This window comes from Aptenodytes forsteri, unplaced genomic scaffold (genome assembly GCF_000699145.1).
Source record: "Aptenodytes forsteri isolate BGI_AS27 unplaced genomic scaffold, ASM69914v1 Scaffold274, whole genome shotgun sequence".
Classification (NCBI taxonomy): Eukaryota; Metazoa; Chordata; class Aves; order Sphenisciformes; family Spheniscidae; genus Aptenodytes; species Aptenodytes forsteri.
Genome location: NW_008795101.1, coordinates 46,916 through 64,300, shown reverse-complemented (window position 1 = coordinate 64,300; position 17,385 = coordinate 46,916). Strand labels below are relative to the sequence as shown.

The following is a 17,385-nucleotide window of genomic DNA, read 5'->3' as shown; positions in this document are numbered from 1 at the left end:
CAGGTCGGATGTCCTGCCTCCAGCTGGCGGGTGCTTGAGTGCACCCTTGGAAATCCTTCAGAAAAGTGATTGTATTTAATGTTGTCAGCTCGCGCCCAATCCGTGGCTCTTAACTTGCTTTCAGATGGTGCAGCTCTGTGTCTAAACCTAAACAACATACACTTCTGGTAGCTCTGATCCTTTAATTTCTCAGTGCTGGCTGTTTTGTGGTGGTTTGGGTTGGGTTTTTGTGTAGGGGCTACAGTTATAACTAAATAGTACTTCGATTATTTTTTACAAATTTTCAAGGACTGTATTCTAATTCTCTGGCTGTCTCCATATACTGTTACACTTTTATCTCCCATTTTTTCCTTCTGAAATAATAAAGATGTTTTGACACACTTAGGCCATGCTGTATCGTAGGCTACAGTGTATGCATTTCTTTTTCCAGTTGTTCTCAGTTTGCTAATAAAAACATTCAATGACTCGCTACCATGCTTTCTCAGCGGTATCCCTCCAAGCCAAGCTCTTCCAGTTCTGTTTTCCCCACCGTTGAAATAACTCCAGCCAAATGGAAGAAGGCTGTAACCGGATTGACGCTTAGCTCAAGCTTTCTCTCACCTGTCTACTTCTCTTTCCCCTTTACATGAAAAGCTTATTGAATACTTTATTTGTGCATTTCCCAATTAAGCTGGAGTCCCCCACCACACCCCTTTTCTGGGATAGCTCAAAGCAGCTGGAGGTGTATGCTAGCTCCTCCTCCCCAGGTTACCCCAAGAAACAGCCATTTGTTACCGGTGCTGAGCACGACACTGCTGGATGCCAGACAGCAGCACAGCCTAAGCTTTCCCAGCCCAGAGGGGAGAATGGGGCACAGCCAGGGACCAGAGCACTGTGAGGGTCTGTGACTCAGCGCCTGGCTTTGGCACAGCAGAGACTTGCTGGGGTGACAGGCACAGTAGGCATGGCAGGGCAGACAAGTCCTCTTCGTCCCAGGGCTGTCAAGTGTCAGTTTTAGAATGAGTTGGTACAGGGTGTATTAATGACAGAGGGAGGCTGAGTCTGGTTGCACGCTGTCCCTTGTATCCCATAGTACTGTATGTATCCCATACTGTATATCCCATACTGTACTGCTTCCCCTGTGCCCTAAGAAGGTGGCTGTTTTTGTAACTGCAACAATCAAGTGCTGTATATCCCATACTGTACTGCTTCCCCTGTGCCCTAAGGTGGCTGTTTTTGTAACTGCAACACTCAAGTGCTCACTGGCAGTTTATAGGGCAGCTTTATTCCTCCTGCTATGTCCTTTCTAAGCACATCTAACAGGGGGCTCTGTGACAGTTATGGACAGCAGGCCTAGAACACCCATGGCTACATGGTGGCACACGGTGCAAATGCTCTTTCCCCAATATAAACATAGGGAAGCTGTGAGAAGCTATTCTGTCCCGAGTGTGTTACACACAGTGGATGCATACCACTCCTTCCACAGACAAGGGAGGTGGGACCAAGACTTCCCCATTTCTCTCCTCGTTTGCTGCAGGTGCAAAGCCTGTAGCTGCAAGACACATCACCTGGTTTTATGCAGCTCTTAACTTGCCTTACCTACAGACCACAGTTAACCTTAGGGACTGGCACACTGCTCCTGTGGTTTATTTTTCAGAAGCCTGTCCTCAGGCTTCTGAATGCTATAAGACACTTCCCTAGGCAATTAGTGCTCATTAGACAACTGTTACAGTAAGATGTAACTATTATCTTACTATAAGCAGGCAAGTTCTAGGGAAAGGCACACATTAAAAAAAAAATCAATCTAGGTAAGTAACATTACTCTTAAAACATCTAACTTAATCATAAAAATATTTGGAGTCAACTGTAGACTATGGCCACAAACCAGTTAGCTAATACAGTGTATTAGTTCCCTTAACTGTTAAATGGGGGAAGGGACTTGCCATCCTACCACAAGCTGCAAATAACTTTGTTTCCTTCTACCTCTGAAACTTACTTTAAGAAATGAGGACAGAACCACTCACCCACAAGTCACATTCAAAACATTTCCCTATCCTCCCCTCTTTTGGGAGCTTTTTGTATGGCCTTATTCAGCAGACCTCCTATCTGCATCTAAACTCGCACTCCGAACCCTCCAGAACAGGAACTGTATCTTGACTGCAAAATGGACCACCATTAGTGAGCTACTTTCCCATGGTCAACATAAAAAGCATTTCCCATGTGTACAATTAGCACGGACTGAGGCTTTGCATGGCCTGCTCAGGTAACTGTTAGCAGCAGCAGATGTCCTCCAGCTGGGGGCTTGACTGATACCCTCTGGTCTCTTGAACAGGAGGAGGACATCAAATACAACATTACTACTTTGCCTTTCCTAGGTTTCATTAGAAGCTGAAGGTAAGCTACCAGAATTCGACCAGGGATGGCTCGTTTAAAACATACCCCACATTCAATTCACAAATATCCTTAGAAAAGGCATTCACTGCCCACCTCCAGCAACTGAATTACCCATGTTCGTGATGACAAATTCAGCTTTCGTATCTTTAAGCCCTTGAAATGAGGTAGTCGAAAGGGAACTCTGAATACTATCTTTAAATGAGAGACTTTTATTTTACAGAAATTATCTTTGAGCATTTCTTTGCAAGATACCTGTACCGTAACCTAAGAGATAGGAATTAAAATTGACTTAAGGATTGACTTAAAGAGTCTAGTTTAGCAATTCTCTCTTAGCACCTCCGTTGCTCTGTGCTAATCTTCACAGGGGGGAAAAAATTACCCTGGAAAATTAAAATACCTTTATAAAATTAAAATACCTTTATAACATTCTGTCTGAATTCATCTGCTAGCCGCATAATGGACTCCAGAGTTCAGTTTAAGCAAGTCAGTGCACAGAAAGACCAAAGAACAAGGGGAGAAAAGCGCACAGTGAAAAGTCAGTTTAATGAAATCTTGCATGACAAATTATGGCAATTATCATAATTGGAATTCCTAAAACTAGAGAAGATTACGGGGAAACATGGTAAATTTTCAAATATGTAACATGTTTCTAGAAAGGAAATAAACCATTTTCTACACTCACTGGGAGAACAAGAGGCCAGTCAAACTGCAGAATGGGACGCATTAGGAAGAGTCATTTAATGGCAGCAATACCTAAGCAATGGAATTGATCTCTCAGTGACTGGGGAACAGGGGGGAGAGTCATTAATTACAAAGGTAGAGGGTTTTTTTATTCCTGCAGGCTTCTAACAGTTTGGACAGCTGCCCAGCCTGGTTTCCATGGAGGAATGCTGAGGACTGGTTTATTTAGATCTTTCCCTGCCCCGTCTTCTCTGAAGTAGTGCATCATGCACTGGGAACTGGACTACAGAAAGATGTTGTAACTACACATTTTCTTACCTTGATGTATTTCCTGTGGGTGTAATCTTATTTTTAATTTTATGGATAAGAGATTTACTACTTTTTAGTAACACCACCATTCTTGCAACAATTTTCCCCATCAGATGTGCTCAACTTTATTACACTCTTCAGTATCTTTTTTTTTTTTCTCCTGGAAAATTTGAAAGGCTGTGCCCACATCAGCCAGAACAAGATACACAGTAATTGCTAACAACATCCATATGTTAACAACAGAGCTAAGAGCAAAGATGCAGCAGGAGGGTGATGCAAGGGGAAGATTGTTTTAAGGCAGCAAACCTGGTCATCATCAACCTCCCTTCTAACAGCCATTGCCCAGCACAGGAAATACAACACAGGGCTTGGGGTGTTTTGTTTGCTTGTCTTCTGATAAAAGCTTTAATGTCTTTCCCACATACATTTTGATATGACAGTCTTACATAAATCTTTCAAAACACATGGACGTTATCTGGTTTTACCTGTCACTAGTTTACTAAGGCTTAAAGCAGAGAGAGTGAAATAAGTTTTGCTTTGGCCTAACTACATCTTGCTGGGCAGGGCCTGAACTCAGTTTATGGCCAATTCTTAGTGGTTCACACTAATATTTTCTTCTTCACTATAAATACATATGCAAAGCTTCCAGCTGAAATAAAATTTGTATCAGTAAGTAGTTGCCAGATTTTTTTAGAATGCTGTAGGTGATTGTGTACCACCACTAAACCCCATCAAAGCAAGCATGCTTATTCCATTTTTCTGAATCTTCATGCACCATCAATCTCATTTTAGGTAAAGCACCTCAAAGTGAGACTCTGCATAGACCCCGTGGAGTTTGGGACCAGGAAATAACACCTGTTTCTCCACAAGTAGGCCCTGCTGACTGAGACACCTTGTAATTTTCTTTATGCTGACAACAAGCAGCTTTATGCTGGCAAGGTTGTTTGAAGAGTAGTTAAATCTGAGTATCTCAGCATAAAAGGATCCAAGATCCAAAATGCAGATCATTTATTTGAAAATACAGAAGTTCCCCAGACCTTGTGATGCAGAAACAATTGTGCAGGTGGGTATTAAGAAACATGCTATGCTTCTGTTAGTGAGCTGCATGAGAAGGGGTGCATCGATAGGTTTGTGCATGGTTAAACACACCCATAACCCTAAGGAGAAAAAAAAACAAAATGCAAAAAGGCATGAGCAGACAATCCAGAGAAATCACAAATGCAGTGGCACAGCTAATCATTAGCCCTTTTCACTCCCCAAAAAAGTAATCCAAGATGTTTCTTCAACAGGCTATCAGGAAAAGCAAAGCACGCCCCCACCCCAACAGCTTGTCTCCAACAATGGTTAACAACAGACAACAGGTAAACATGTTCTTGACTCCCAGTGAAGAAGAGTGTTTCATTAAAATAGAGGCAATAAGGACTGTTTTGCTATTTGAATAATTTCAAAGTTGCTTTTGTGCTACAACCTGGGTTTTCATTTTCAATTCATGCTACATTAAATGCTTCTTCCCCTTTAATTTTCTTTTAAATGGTGCATTTTAGATCTCCTTAACCTACAGGAGAGAGCAAGCAAATGAGAAATTATCTATCAGTAAACTATTTATAAAGGAATAGTTCAGGGAATTTATAGGGAAAGTGACCTGGTCACTGTTCTTAGTGACTACCAATTCCAACTTTGCTGGACAAGAATATACTATATGTTTTAATAACAAAATAAAACTCAACTTTCACACAAAAGGCCCAAATGATTAGAAAACATCCAAAGCAAAAAGTGAGTTATGGTTACAGTAGGAGTACTTCAGAATTACACACAGGAAAACACATTCTTGCTTTTATTTTGGTGGAACAGGATACAATATCCTTTAGCCCAAACTATTCAAAGCTGGCAATATCACCTTTTTCTTCATGCTGCAAGACTTCAGGAAACAGAACAGGGACAGGAAGGGTTAGAAGTTAATTTTCTATTTAAGGCCGTTAATTCAGCAAGATATTTAAAAATGTACTCAACTTTAAGCGTGAATAGTTGCATTGACTTCAGTAAGATTATTCACATGTAGTTAAGTCAGGCAAGTGCTTAAATGACTTGTTGAATCAAGCCATTAAATGAGAGCTGCTTTATTATACAGATTTATTTTAATGGCTGACAGAGCTCATTACATGAGCCTATTTTATTCTTCCAAGGGCTAACAGCTGTTTCCTCAACTTTTCTGAAGGTGTAACCTGTATGCCTCCTACACTTTATTGTAGCCACAGAAACATATAATTTTCTAAGAAAAACTGTATGCAACATCTATTATATATAGTGGCTTAGCTCTCCCTTAAATAGTAACAGAAAAGAACAGTACAAAACAATAGTTCCACTTTTTCAACACACAAGAGCATCTTATTGAAAAACTAAAATAAAAAAGTATCACCACAATATAAATCCCCAAATAATAATAATGAAATGGGAAGAAAGAAAAGGAGTTAGCAAAACGTCCTGTGGACTTTAAAGTCTTATTACCGCATTAAAAAAGCTTTTCTGATGAATCACAATGTTTTGTTTCTCTGTTTACAAACCCACTAGACAGGGAACAACAGTGTCCACAACCTATGTTGGGATTAAAAGGTAAAAACATAATCTGCCCCATCTGCAGTCCAAAAAGAGAATGAACCCAAAAGGGCAGTCAGTGAGCGTAGGAACTGGTGAGGACACGGTTTCCCTGCAGGTGGCAGAAACTCATAAGGGGGAGCAGGGGTTATGAAAGCAGAATTCGAGTTGGAACCGTGTCGCAAAGTTCTATCTCGGAGGCCTGCAAGACATGAACTACTGAAGAAACAGTCAAAAGGTCCCAATGAAAAGCTGTGACAAGCTGTAATGTGCCATTTCAATTACAAGGAAGAGGGGAAATGTTTGGTTTTTTTTTTTGGCTCATCAATATGATGAGCTTTCACGTCCCAAACCACATTCAGGTAGTTTCCAAGTCTGCTTTTTTTGTGTGGAATCTACTGATCCAGACCAAAAAACCAAACAAACAGAACAGGGATGCACAGTTCTTAAGTCCTGGAGCCTTCAACACTGCCTGAAATAATAGCTGGCCTGGGGTATCCAGAGATGCCTGCAAGATGGTGTTCATAGCAGCCTTGCAAGCAGATCGGCTCACATCTGCTATGTGCTGCCAACGTTCTGCCCATCACCTTCATCATTAGGACCTGAAACAAACAAAGTAGTTCTTTGTCATAAAAAATATCTTTTGTTTCTTGCCTTGCAATAAGAGACCCTACCTGAGAAGCCTACAGAAGTCTCAGATTTAAGATTTCAATGACAGATGAGAACTGTAGAGTTCCCCTCCCCCTGCCTTACATCTTCCTTCTCCAGATTAAGTTCTGTCCACTGCAGAATTTTATGTTCTTCACTAATCCGGTTTGGGGATCCCAGTAGCGTCACAGAGCCTAAAAGCTCAGTTTCCAACCTCTCCAATCCACCCACTGCTTTTGTTCATATTCATTCCTTCTTTTTTTCCCTGCAGTGAATCAGGATGGAGGACTGGTCTCTGTCAACGGTTGGATGTTCTAAGCCATAGGAAAGCAAAGCACAGACAACTCCCAGGTCAGGAGTACAGCAGGAAGCCTTCCTCAGACTGAAGACTAGTGCTTTTCTTAAATTATGGTCTCCTCATGTACAATAAAATTAATTACACTCTTTCCATGCCCCTTTGTAAACCTTCCACTTGCCAAACAGCACTCTACTCAAGGGTCAGTCTGGATCCTGCCTGCGGAAAGTAGCCCAAGACAGTCATCTCAGGTTTTACATGCAAGCCTTGGCCAAGTTGAAGGCAAAAAATGAAAAACTCACAACCACCCCTTAGAAATCCTGTAAACAAAACTAGAACTAATTGAAGCACAGGTAACCGCTGCTAAACTGTGACATGTAACTCAGATGGAAGCAGCACAGGGGCCTTTTTACCAGCTTGGAGAAGTAGCAAGAAACAGTTGCATTCAAAAAGGCAATTCATGCAGTAAGTCTCATTCCACAAACACCTGTGAGAAATAACAGGCCAGAAGTACATCTATAATATACAATTATAGAGAGGACAGTCTGCCTTAAAGAACAACAGAGAAAAATGTATGGAAAACAGGAAACTTGTCTTTCTTGCTTACCACTTCCAACTGATCCTGAAGGTGCAATGACATCATCATCACTGTCTTCCTCATTTGATTGCGTTACCTCTGGCTCAGGTGCTACATTCTTGACTTCTTGCTCTTGTTCCACTCTACTCCGCAAGGCCAAGATCCGATGGTGTAATGCAGCATACAACTGCCCTGTATCTTTAGAGCTTGCCTACATTTTTTTAATATTCAGAAACAAGAAAAAGGTGCAAGGAATTATAACAGAATAAAACACTGCTTACATAGTACACACCAACCATGCCAAATTTCACAATCTACTTTTCAGTTTTCTCATACAGGGTTTTTCAAACTAGGTCAGAATGGGTTGTGGTAAACACAGCAAGATGCTAGATATACTAAACTGATGGCAAGAGTATATTCCCCTCTGCTCAGTGCCAACTTTCTCTGGCTAACATAACCAGTACCAGCTGATTTTATATAACCTTCTTCACCCAATAGTCACACAGCTTTCCTGACACCCCCCAAAAGCTTACGCTAAAGAGATCTTTTTAATTAAAAAGTTTGTCTTGCACAGATTTTTCCAGGTTTGTCAATCACTCAACTTCACATATTAGTTAATCATAATCAAGTCACTTAATTGTTTCATGATGCACCAACATAGAATTTCAACATAAGATATGAGAAAACTGAATGGACATGCAGTCAGGCAAGTGATTATTCAAAAAAATTTTTACACTCTCTTATACTGGTCAGCTGTTTCAGAGGGAAGCATTTGTAACAACCTGTCCAAAAATTTTTTTTTTTTTTTTTTTTTTTTTACACTCAAGGCTAATGGCGACTTCATGCCTTCAAAAGAATCAATTTTTAGGCCTATTGAACTGACTCAAGGCTAATGGCGACTTCATGCCTTCAAAAGAATCAATTTTTAGGCCTATTGAACTAAGTATTTAATGGACATTATTTAAAAGGCAACTGCCTTCTGAATAAAATGAAACTTTGTCTTCACTGTATCAATGAAGTCCTCATATTAACTATTACCATTACCCCAAGTTAACTGTAAGGTAACGATCCCACTTCTCAGATTCTTTCATTAAAAAAATTGTTTCCATCCTCCCCATCTGTCACTTAAAACCTGTCCTCTATATCTGCAAAAGTCTCCTACAACGAGCTGCAGTGAATAAATTATTCCATACAAGATACTTTTTTCAATACTAAAATCAATAGTGAATAACCTGATGACAGACTAACTCAAACTTGTCAAATCTAGAAAAATGCTCAGAAAGAGTTATCCATTAATTTCACTGCTTTTTCTTCATCAATGGATATTCGGTGTCATTAAGTTTCACTCTGGGACTCCAGATCCCAGTCCTACAAACCTAATGTCACAGGGGAAGCTGACCACTTGTTGCTGTTCTTTTAGTTTCTGATCCATAAGAACACTTAATTCTTTAGCAACCCCTTGTGTAGAACTACTGTAAGTCAAAGAACGTGTTCAGACCTCTCAAAAATCTGTAAGTGCTCTTAGCAGACATTAGGGAATGACCTTTCTTGCTGACTGTATCATAATCTCCCAAGTGTTTTAGTAATTCTAATTGGGATTGCTGTTTCCCCATTTAGCAAGCACAGAAATCACTCTGACTGTCCTGCTACTGCTTGGAATACTCTGTATTAAAAGAAAATCAAAGTTAAAATGTGTTACCCGTAACTACTAACGCCATGTTCTTAACAGATATTTAGTGTTTCACTTCCAGTGAGCACCTATACATCCAGCCGCGCTGTAGATAGACATTTCATAGATTTCTATGTAGTAGCTTAACCAAAAATTAGATCTACCAGAACTTGTAACGTGAGAAAGCTGTCGTCATCTATTTCCCTTGATAACAAAAGATGACTAGCATTAATCTTACACTACAGTTACAGTCTTAATAGGCATGGAACAGATCCCATGACACCATGGTCAATGCTTTGGACAATCTGGCTTCCTAGAGCAGCCTTTTATGTGGAAGTTCTTCACAATTAGTAAGGTTTTTCAGACAAGCAAAGTCTGCCAAGCCCCTTGTCTTTGGGGAGGGGGTGGTGGTAAGGAGGTAGGGTGCCAAGAAGAATGGGAATGTTACCTCAACTACAATTTAAGCAAGCACCAATTTTAGTAGGAAGGTTGAAATGTAAACAAAAAAACAGTACTCACTGATATAAGAAAAACTTTAACTCCCTGGTCCTCTGTATCCATGGCGGTGATCCGGATACTCTTCTCACTGGCTTTATCGATCTGCATCTGAGCCCAGAGCTTGGTATTTAAGATTAACCTGAGACTCCCCTGAGTCCTCATCACTAAAGCCAACATACAAGATCAGTTAGGTGGAAAAAGACAATGGGAAGCTCAAAAGAGTCCAGATGGCTTTTTATTGTGTGAATGTTTAAGTCTCTTTACAAAGAATATCAAGGGAAAGCCCTTGAAACAGAAAACTTGTCAAATCTTAATCAGAAGAATGTAGGCTATTAAAGATTATCAGTCATGTCTAAAGATATTTAGTCCAAAGTCTTACATGTTAATACAAAGTTCAGTGGTGGGGTCTGAGCTGATAATCTCAGACATGCACATTCCTGCCAGTTTGAACAATTGTGCACTTTTCAAAGAGACTTCCCCCCACAAGCACCCCATCCCAAAAAAGTAAAGAGCCCAGATCTGAAGAATGTTACCATAATTTTCTAGTCAAATATTCTAGTTGCTAAATACAGCTTGCTTTCGGGGGGAGGGGGGGGGAAGTAACTGGAACGTTTGCTACAATAGGAAGATATGAAAAGATACCCTCTTTGGAAGAAATGGTCATAAATTGAAGCAAGAGAAAAGGTCCAAACTGCTTTCTGAGTTGCTGTAGCTAAGACACAACCCTAAAGTGGATGCTGCTGTGTGTCATGGAAGCATCCTATGAAGATAGCACTGACCATCATCCAGCACCTCATTTCCCCTGGTTCCTCTTACCCAGCCGAGACTGTAATGTTCCATCATCTGTTGAGGCCATATCATTGAGTCTCAGAAGTCCTCGGCCTCTTTCCACCCAAGACTGAGAGTTTTTATCAAATACAAACAGCTTGCACTGAATCTGTAACAGAAAATCTCTATAGCGTAGTGGTTCATTGAAGTAGTAATATATTTCATATTTAGTCACCTACAGCTGGTTAAAAACGCCTCAGATTTCATACTGGAATTTTAAACTGTTTATAGCTGCAGAAACCAAGTTAGTCATCCTCTCTTGCAATAAATTCCTCAAAATATGCTATCTGGTTTCATAAGGTTTTATTAACAGAAGGTAGATATTCTTAAAGAATACCTGTGTTCAAGATCAAACAACAAGAACAATTTTCAGATAAGGTACAAACTTTCACAGAGGAAACTTATCGTGATAAGAGACTGGGTAAGAGTCATCTATAGTCTTAAATCACTCAATTCTTTTAGAACTCTTAGGTGTGCTTTGCACCACTGAAGGTGGTATTTGTTGCTGGGAAGACCCAGCACAATGAAAGCAAAGCAAAATTCTTCCTGTATTAAGGAAGAAAGGATGAACAAACATGTTAGTTAATTATCAATTCATAAAGCCTGACCCACACAAAGTCATGAATAAACAAGAGGTGTTTTTCTTGCCTTCCTGGTTCATCAGTTTGAAAAAGTACACCTTTTGTACTTTCTAATGGTAGGACTGTTCCTGCTTTCCATAAAAGCTCCCTTTTTCCTGCCCTGCTAAACATTTCTACTTTATATCCTCCTCTCTAATCCATCTTTGTTGTCACTGCCGAGGTTTCTACCTCAAACCATCACCCCTCAAGTTCCCCACATATGTGCATGCACTAGGTGGAGAATATATTTCCATTTTTCATTCCATCCATTTGTCTCCTTTTCTCCAACACAGAACACCTAGCTCTGTATACTTCATTTCTGCAACATTAACATAGTTCTGTCTGTACAAGTTCCATTCAGGATTCCAGTGCATTAAGTTTCATAGGAAAAAAGAACAGAAGTTAGGTGAGAGGTCTGTTAAGTTACAACGTATTCATGCAAAGCAGTCCTCTATTAAGTATACAATTGCTAAAAGTTGTTTTCCTAAGTGAAACAGGACTTTCATCTCTTTGGTGTCTTGTTCGATTACATAAGCATCCAGGAGTTTCTGAATTATACAGAAACAGAGAAGTACCCGAACAACTATTTAAAGACTATTCATGTCTGGTAAAAAGAAGTACAAGACTACAAACATTATAGATTATTTTGTAGGATAATACAGGTGTAACTGATACACATTAGTTACTGACACAGTGCATCTGTTTAGTGTCAGAATAGACCAGCATGTCTGTAAGAACAAAAAAGCTATCCTTAAATAATGCAGTTCAAGTGCTGAGAAACTTAAGAGATCTCAAGAAAAAAAACTGTAACTGGAGGATAAAGAGGAGGAAAAAAGATATATACCACTTAGTTTTACACAAAAACCCTGCACATTTTTAAGGATGTACTGAACTTAAATATAAATATACTTAAGTTAATGCATAACTACAATGTTAAATAAATCATGATTAAAGTGAGGAGTCTAAGTCATGATCGAATGCCCTTCTAAAACATCACTAATTCAATTAAGTCCCTCAAGACAAATTCCTGAGTACTGTTTTATGGTTTCTGCTACGCAAGAAACCAGATTGCTGGCATAATAGTCCATCCTGAGTTTTAAAAAATCTTTAGTAGTACAATAATTAAAGAACTTAAAAATATTTAGTTCATTTAAGTTTTCTTCAAATAATTGTTTTGTAGAAGATAGAAGTTTTTGTGTGATGGATTCAGGAAAGTATGCTTAAGATTTGTCTGGACGGCCCAAACACTAACATTCATTCAGAAAGAGGAAATTAAGAAACAACAAAATAAGGATCTGATAATAAATAATCAAAATTTGCATTTTAACACAAGAAAGTACATTAGAGATACAGAGGATGTCTGAGTTGTAGGGAATCAAGTGGTGTGCATTCACTGGACATCCATATGAATCCCCATAAACTCAAAGCTCTACTTTATCTGTTTCTTACCTGTAACACATTACTTTCAGCTTCCTCCCCAGTAATCACTTCTACCTTCGCTAATAAACACTTCCTTGCTGTTGCTTTAGTATAGGCTGCTGCAGACTCTGCCAGTGATTCTGAAATGTTATTAGCTGAACAACATTTTGAAAGTTTGAGAATGAATAGCATATAATTTTTTCAGATTTATAAAGGTCTCACACAAGTAGAATTTGGAGAACTAAAGTACAGAAGACAGACATTAATAGAACATTAGAAATAGGATTGAATTTAAAGCAGAAGTTAAAGCTTGTCTTTTAAGACTTGTTCTAAAAGCACAAGACAAGGGACAGAAGAGGTAAGTTACTGGAAAATTTTGTCCCCGCATACAGTATCTTAAAACCTTTGCTAACACATGGACACCTACATATCTGTAGGTGTTCCAGCAGAACTGATACTGCTACCAGCTATACAGCTGTGCCTACACATGTACAGCACGGTTCATTTTCACTTTTATTTTGGTTTGCAAGCAGTTTGCTGGAGAAAACCCATAGGTCCCAAAATGTCCAGATAATCTTGTCAATCTGAAGAGTCACAGAAGTCTAGAATCCAGCAAACCAGTTCTTGGTTCAAGCAACACATTTGGTGCACCCACTCAATACAACATAAATTTGACTCAGACATTCCGTCACTGGAAGTGTAATAGAATTGTTAAAAAACAGTTTGCCACATTTCTTCTACACTCTGTAGGTTCAAGTACCTGCTCTGTTAATTCCCTCTACTTTCATTCTGCTGAAGATACTCCCAATACCACAGAACGACCATGAAAACAGTGTACCCTGTACGTGTTTAATATTAAAAGACAAAAGTACAAGAGAATCTATAGCATCCAGCACATCACCTCCCACCCCAAGCCTGTATCTTTGCTTACAGCAGACAGTAAAGGCAACATAAAAATGTTATGTTTTTATAAAGTAACAGGATATTGAAAAATGCAATCATTTAAACAAGGATTAACTACCATTCCTAAAATATTTTGTTTTTCACCTTTCTCTGGTGTGGCTTCCTGAGAAGATGATTCAGACCCAGACTCTGTAGCAGCATTCTCCTTATTACTCTCTGTACTACCTTCATTTGATTTTGGTGGACTCTATTGCAAAAAGAAGAGGTAAACAGAAGAGAGAAAGCATACATTAATTTTGCAGAACAAGACTAGTGATCAATTACTGAGGGAAGCCCTGGTGTTTATAAACCATACGGCAAAAAAAAATCCCACAGATGACATGCTTTCACAGTAAAAGCTATCCTACTATCCTGGCCAAGGAATTGAATGGAGCATGACCTGAAAACCAGTTCAAATTATTTTCCCCTGAACTGAAACCAAATTTCAACCCTTACTTTGAAGTTTTGTTCAACAAAGCAAACCAATTTCAGCTACAGATCAACTCAAGGCATACTTGACTGAACTCCCTGCTCAGTGGTTAGACAGGTATGAATGCACAGCATTAAGTGTTTCCCTTTTGTACCAGCATAGCAGTAAAAGCAACGGTAGGAAACAGTGAGGCACTGGACGTTATACCTTACACAATAAACACAGAACTTCCTGAATCATACCTCAGCACTGAGGCAGCTGCCTTACTGCTGGACTTGAAATCCCATCACTGGGAGAGTCATGTAACTGACCTTTTCTCAATTTGGAGGACAAACAAACATAAAACACCTTCAAATACTTATACTGATAAAGCCATTTAAAGAAGCAAGCTGTGCCATAAAGTGCTTGGACTTGAGAACCACATGCACTACAGAGAAGGCACTCAATCTCCTTACACTGGTAGAACTTGTCAGGGAAATCCTGAAGAGCACTACTGTTGCAGACAATAGCTTGTAATGGAACCCCCACGCTGTGCTCAAAATAAGTTACCTACAAGGGAAACCACTGAAAGAAAACCGTGCTCCAGTGACAAGTATAATGAAAAGTTCTTAAAATTTCTGAGTGAGAATCCATAACGCAAACTACTCACAAGATTACAACATTTCATACACAGTGGATACTTACTAGGACTCGCTCACTCATGTTCTGTCCAAAAACAAATTTGTTGCTAGATACATCTGCACTGTTTGTAGAGTTCTCTACACTGAAAGAAAAAAAAAACAGGTCTTGTAAGCCAGAAAAATATCTGTTTATCTTCTGATAAAATTCCTCAAAAAGTGAGCGATTGGCACTGGCTTTAAAAATTAAGCGTTGGTTGACACAGAAACATAAGCAAAAATTAATTCAACTTAGTAACACGAGAGTACATACTGGTCTGACAGAATGAGAATTCTCTCAGAATAATGGCAAATGATTTTGTCACTGTAAATATCTCCCTTTATATATCTAATTACATATTAAGTAATGCTGAATGCTAAGTGAGGGCTTACTGTTTAATCATATAACGTACTTTTTTTTTAACAGTATTCTACATGCACAAGCTTGAACCACTGCATGTTTTTAGGTCAATTTTCTCAGAAAGGGAACAAATTGGAACAAAACCACTTGCAATATAACAACTGCAAAGGTAGCAGGGATAAGTAATACCTTTTATTGGACTACCTGCAATGCTACAGCCTCCCCAAGAAGTTTCACGATCAAATCTCAGCCCTCACATCTTCCTTGTAGAATAAGCATCCTCCTCCCATGTGGCATTTTTATTAATAGATTTTAAATCCCATTTAGGAAGGACAATAGTTTTACTATTTTACAGACTCAAACTTAACAAGTCATTTCATCTGCCTTCCCTTCAGGCATACCACTCTAAGCCACCAACACGCTTACTAAGTGAACATGCAGAACGTAGACCATTTGAAATCAAGCCTACGTGCATTTCACTAAGTTTGGAAAATGGGGGCACATATGTCACTACACTATTCAAGTGGAACCAAACAAACCTTTAAATCCTGCATGTAGAGTTGCTACTTCTGATTAAGGAGATTCAAAGAACAGAGGAAATCCTCAGGGGAAGAAAGTTTTGCCTACTAAGGGAATTAAATACCACAGTTCTGAGCTCCAAATGCCAACTGGGAACTCAATATGATCTACTGATATCTGCCATGTGACCGAGTACATTTACAATTTTTAAAGGGCTGGCAGCGTGTTACACAAAGGAAGGAGTTTCTTTTACAAGTTGACTGCCGTAATGTCTTGCCATCTCTGATAGCTAAAAACCAGAGCCAACTCCACTTAGAGATGCTTATTTTTTTAAAGACAAACCCAAAAGTAGGTTTCTGGCAACTGACCTACCATGAATAAATCCTCCCAAAGCGAAGATTCAATCGAAATATGGCAGTAGGTGTCATCATACAGGTTGAAAGATATAAACAAATATTCCAGTAGTTGAAGCCCACATATTAGAAGTTATTGTCTACCAAATCTGATTAAAAAATCTGACAGCGTCTCTGGAAAGGCATCGACCTGGCATCCACAGTCACTCCGTGGTGTTCTCTACCTCTCCAGTGCATCATCTGAAAATCTCAATGTCAAAAGGGATTAAGACTGCAAAACTGCCTAGTGCCTACTTTGTGGTGAAGGCCATGCAGGTGAACAACAGGGTCTTAAAAATGCAGAGTGTAAGGACAAGGCAAGCACACATTGGTGCTTTTCCTACAATTATTTCATGGCCTCAAACAATCTGCAGTTCAGGTTCTTCCAGAAGCAGATATGTCGCTCTACTCCATTGCTCTCAGTGGGATTTTCCCCCCGTGCTTTTCCAGTTATTACTTGAATTCACAGCTCTGTGTACTAAGAAATTCTCTTCTGTTTTCTACTCTTTCTATAACACTACTTGATTTTTTTGACCACTACTGAGCTAAGATTTTCACAGAGCAGTATCGACATCTTAGCCTTAAGCGAAGGCTGTCAGTTCAGAGTTCATCACTGTATATACGGAATTAGCACAGTTTTCTCCTGGCTGCCTCACTTTACATATACCTACATCAAATTTCTTCTGATGGTATTGCCTAGTCAAATTCTCTCAAAGACCTCCCACAGTTAGGTTCCTGCTTATTCATACAGGCCTCTATTGCTCTGAAAAGCTTATTATCATGAACAAATGACTTTTTTTAAACTATTCTTCCCTTTATCCATATCATATATGAAACATATTGAACAACACAAATACAGCACAGATCTCTACAGGATTCTGCTGGTAGCTCCAGTTTATTCCATCACTGTTTCTTTCTAATCATTCATGATAAGACTTCTCTCCTCTTGTGCTTGTTAGTTTTCTGAAGAGGCTTTGGTGAGGACCTGGTCAAGTAAATGGTGTCAAATGCATCTCCCTTGACCAGATGATTGAGGATTCCCTCAGATCTGAAGTTTGCCACCTCATTCTTCAAAAGCCTGGGTTCCCACTGACCCAGTCTAAGCCCTGCATCCAATAAAGAGTAGAATCACAAGTAATTTTGAACACAGAAATAAGGAAGACTGTCCTATAGGTTTCCCTGTAGTCTCACCTGGAACTGATGTACTGTAGAAAATAATTTGTTGCAGAAGGTACATCTGATGTAGGAAGGCCAGCATTCTGCACATCGGCAGTTTCATCGCTTTCATCTCCTAGCTATAAAAAGAACACGTACATATTGACAGTTTTAACTACTGACCACAAAATTTCTCACTCTTTCCCAAGACAAAGTTCCATCCACAAACACTTTCTACAGTAAAACAATATAAGCCTACGTCCCAGTATTACACTTTCTTTCATTATGCTAGGAAATCTGCACAAACCTGTCTTCAACAGGAGGTACTAACAATGCAACTCAATTACTCCATGCACAGGTTTGAACTCAGGCTGCCCTGTTTTTCTTTTCTGTGAAATCTTGATTGAATGGGAGCATCTTA

General features: G+C 39.3%; 1 protein-coding gene across 1 annotated transcript in view; it reads right to left on the bottom strand.

Annotated features, from left to right (window-relative positions):
* Positions 1–2,898: 2,898 nt before the first annotated feature.
* The window catches only part of RANBP3 (RAN binding protein 3), a gene marked incomplete at its 5' end in the record, with an annotated part of 43,427 nt that continues 28,940 nt past the window's right edge, over positions 2,899–17,385 (bottom strand). The window contains 8 exons of the mRNA XM_009277062.1: positions 2,899–6,557; positions 7,506–7,686; positions 9,664–9,806; positions 10,459–10,579; positions 12,540–12,664; positions 13,557–13,659; positions 14,566–14,644; positions 17,001–17,104. Coding sequence (XP_009275337.1) covers positions 6,514–6,557; positions 7,506–7,686; positions 9,664–9,806; positions 10,459–10,579; positions 12,540–12,664; positions 13,557–13,659; positions 14,566–14,644; positions 17,001–17,104 — 900 coding nt within the window. The remainder of the gene's footprint in view (positions 6,558–7,505; positions 7,687–9,663; positions 9,807–10,458; positions 10,580–12,539; positions 12,665–13,556; positions 13,660–14,565; positions 14,645–17,000; positions 17,105–17,385) is intronic.